The following is a 1,931-nucleotide window of genomic DNA, read 5'->3' as shown; positions in this document are numbered from 1 at the left end:
ACAGCAAATAAAGTTAAGGCTTTTTTTCCTGAGAAACAAAACCACACGAATTTGTCAGCTAGTGGAGAGATAGCAATTTTCATTTTAAAAATCTGGTTTCTCTTCTCCTTTTGTACTCAGGGGAATTGAAATTAATGAAATTCTGCATTGCTATATCATGTTTTGCATTTGCTTGAATTCCACAGTCATTTTTTGTGTATTGAAAACCAGTTTAAAATCAAAGAGAAAGAGAGACGGTGATGGTATTTACAAAAAGTGCTCCATGTTTTATTTTCTTTTGGTAATTTTATGTACAAATTAATCCTCCTGCATGTGTTAATGTGCTTTTATAATTACTGCTCTGCACAAACTCAAAAATTATATTTAATGTAAAAAATTTAGTCCCAGAGTCAGTTTTTTTTTATGTGTGTTTGTGTTCTTATGACTAAGTCATTAAATATGTTTTAAGTACATGAACGTTAAAAATAAAAACACTTTAAATATTGTGCTGGCATTTTTTCAGGTAATTTAAGATTAAAGAACCATGTTAACACTACCGTTTGATGAGTCTGTTGTAATGCCAGAAACCCAGATGTGCAGAAAGTTTTCTAGAGAATGCGAGGACCAGAAGCAAATTAAGAAACCCGAAAGCTTTTCCAAACAGATTGTCCTTCGAGGAAAGAGCATTAAAAGGGCCCCTGGAGAAGAAACTGAGAAAGAAGAAGAGGAGGAAGACAGGGAAGAGGAAGATGAAAATGGACTGCCCAGAAGGAGGGGTCTTAGGAAAAAAAAGACAACCAAGCTCCGACTGGAGAGGGTCAAGTTCAGGAGACAGGAAGCGAATGCGAGAGAGAGGAACAGGATGCACGGCCTCAACGATGCTCTGGACAATTTAAGAAAAGTGGTCCCCTGTTATTCTAAAACCCAAAAACTGTCCAAAATAGAAACTTTACGACTGGCCAAAAACTACATCTGGGCACTTTCTGAAATTCTGAGAATTGGCAAGAGACCTGACCTGCTCACATTCGTCCAAAACTTATGCAAAGGTCTTTCCCAGCCAACGACAAACTTGGTGGCAGGCTGCTTGCAGCTCAACGCCAGGAGTTTCCTGATGGGTCAGGGTGGGGAGGCTGCACACCACACAAGGTCACCCTACTCTACTTTCTACCCGCCCTACCACAGTCCTGAGCTCACCACTCCCCCAGGGCATGGAACTCTTGATAATTCTAAGTCCATGAAACCCTACAATTATTGCAGTGCATATGAATCCTTCTATGAAAGCACTTCCCCAGAGTGTGCCAGCCCTCAGTTTGAAGGTCCCTTAAGTCCTCCCCCAATTAACTATAATGGGATATTTTCCCTGAAGCAAGAAGAAACCTTGGACTATGGCAAAAATTACAATTACGGCATGCATTACTGTGCAGTGCCACCCAGGGGTCCCCTTGGGCAGGGTGCCATGTTCAGGTTGCCCACCGACAGCCACTTCCCTTACGACTTACATCTGCGCAGCCAATCTCTCACCATGCAAGATGAATTAAATGCAGTTTTTCATAATTAATGAGGAAAATGAAAATAAACAGTGGTCATTCACCTCCCCCGTCTAATTAAGACAAAGCAGATGCTTGTGGGCTGAGTAATTGGCACAACTCTATCTAAGGTGTTTACTAGTTTCTGAAGTGTGTTTCAACTATTGTGAGAATTTTCTATGTAATAATAAATCTTTTCCTATGAGAACTTCTTTTCCTTTCCTTTTGTCTGTAAAGCAGTGTGATTCTGTTTCTACTGGAAGGATTTTTCCCCCTTGTTTTATTTTCTTTAAAATCCACTTAATTTGTTTGAGCAAGGTGTCTAAGAATATACTGTTGAATAAAGACATGCACACAGCATAACCAATGTCTATTTCAGTTGTACAGTAATGATAAAATTGCATGTTATTAAAATCAGATGAATAA

The 1,931-nt window shown here is 39.4% G+C and overlaps 1 protein-coding gene across 1 annotated transcript; it reads left to right on the top strand.

The window, feature by feature from the left end:
• Positions 1–523: 523 nt before the first annotated feature.
• On the top strand, positions 524–1,537 carry NEUROD6 (neuronal differentiation 6; the record flags this gene model as incomplete). Its single annotated transcript, XM_084230470.1, has 1 exon — positions 524–1,537. One exon carries the CDS (start codon positions 524–526, stop codon positions 1,535–1,537), a length of 1,014 nt encoding a protein of 337 aa, XP_084086596.1.
• Positions 1,538–1,931: the final 394 nt, after the last annotated feature.

The sequence above is a fragment of the Talpa europaea genome, assembly GCF_964194135.1.
Source record: "Talpa europaea genome assembly, chromosome: 3".
Classification (NCBI taxonomy): domain Eukaryota; kingdom Metazoa; phylum Chordata; class Mammalia; order Eulipotyphla; family Talpidae; genus Talpa; species Talpa europaea.
Note: the sequence above shows the minus strand (reverse complement) of the source record. Positions and strands in the feature narration are given on the sequence as shown.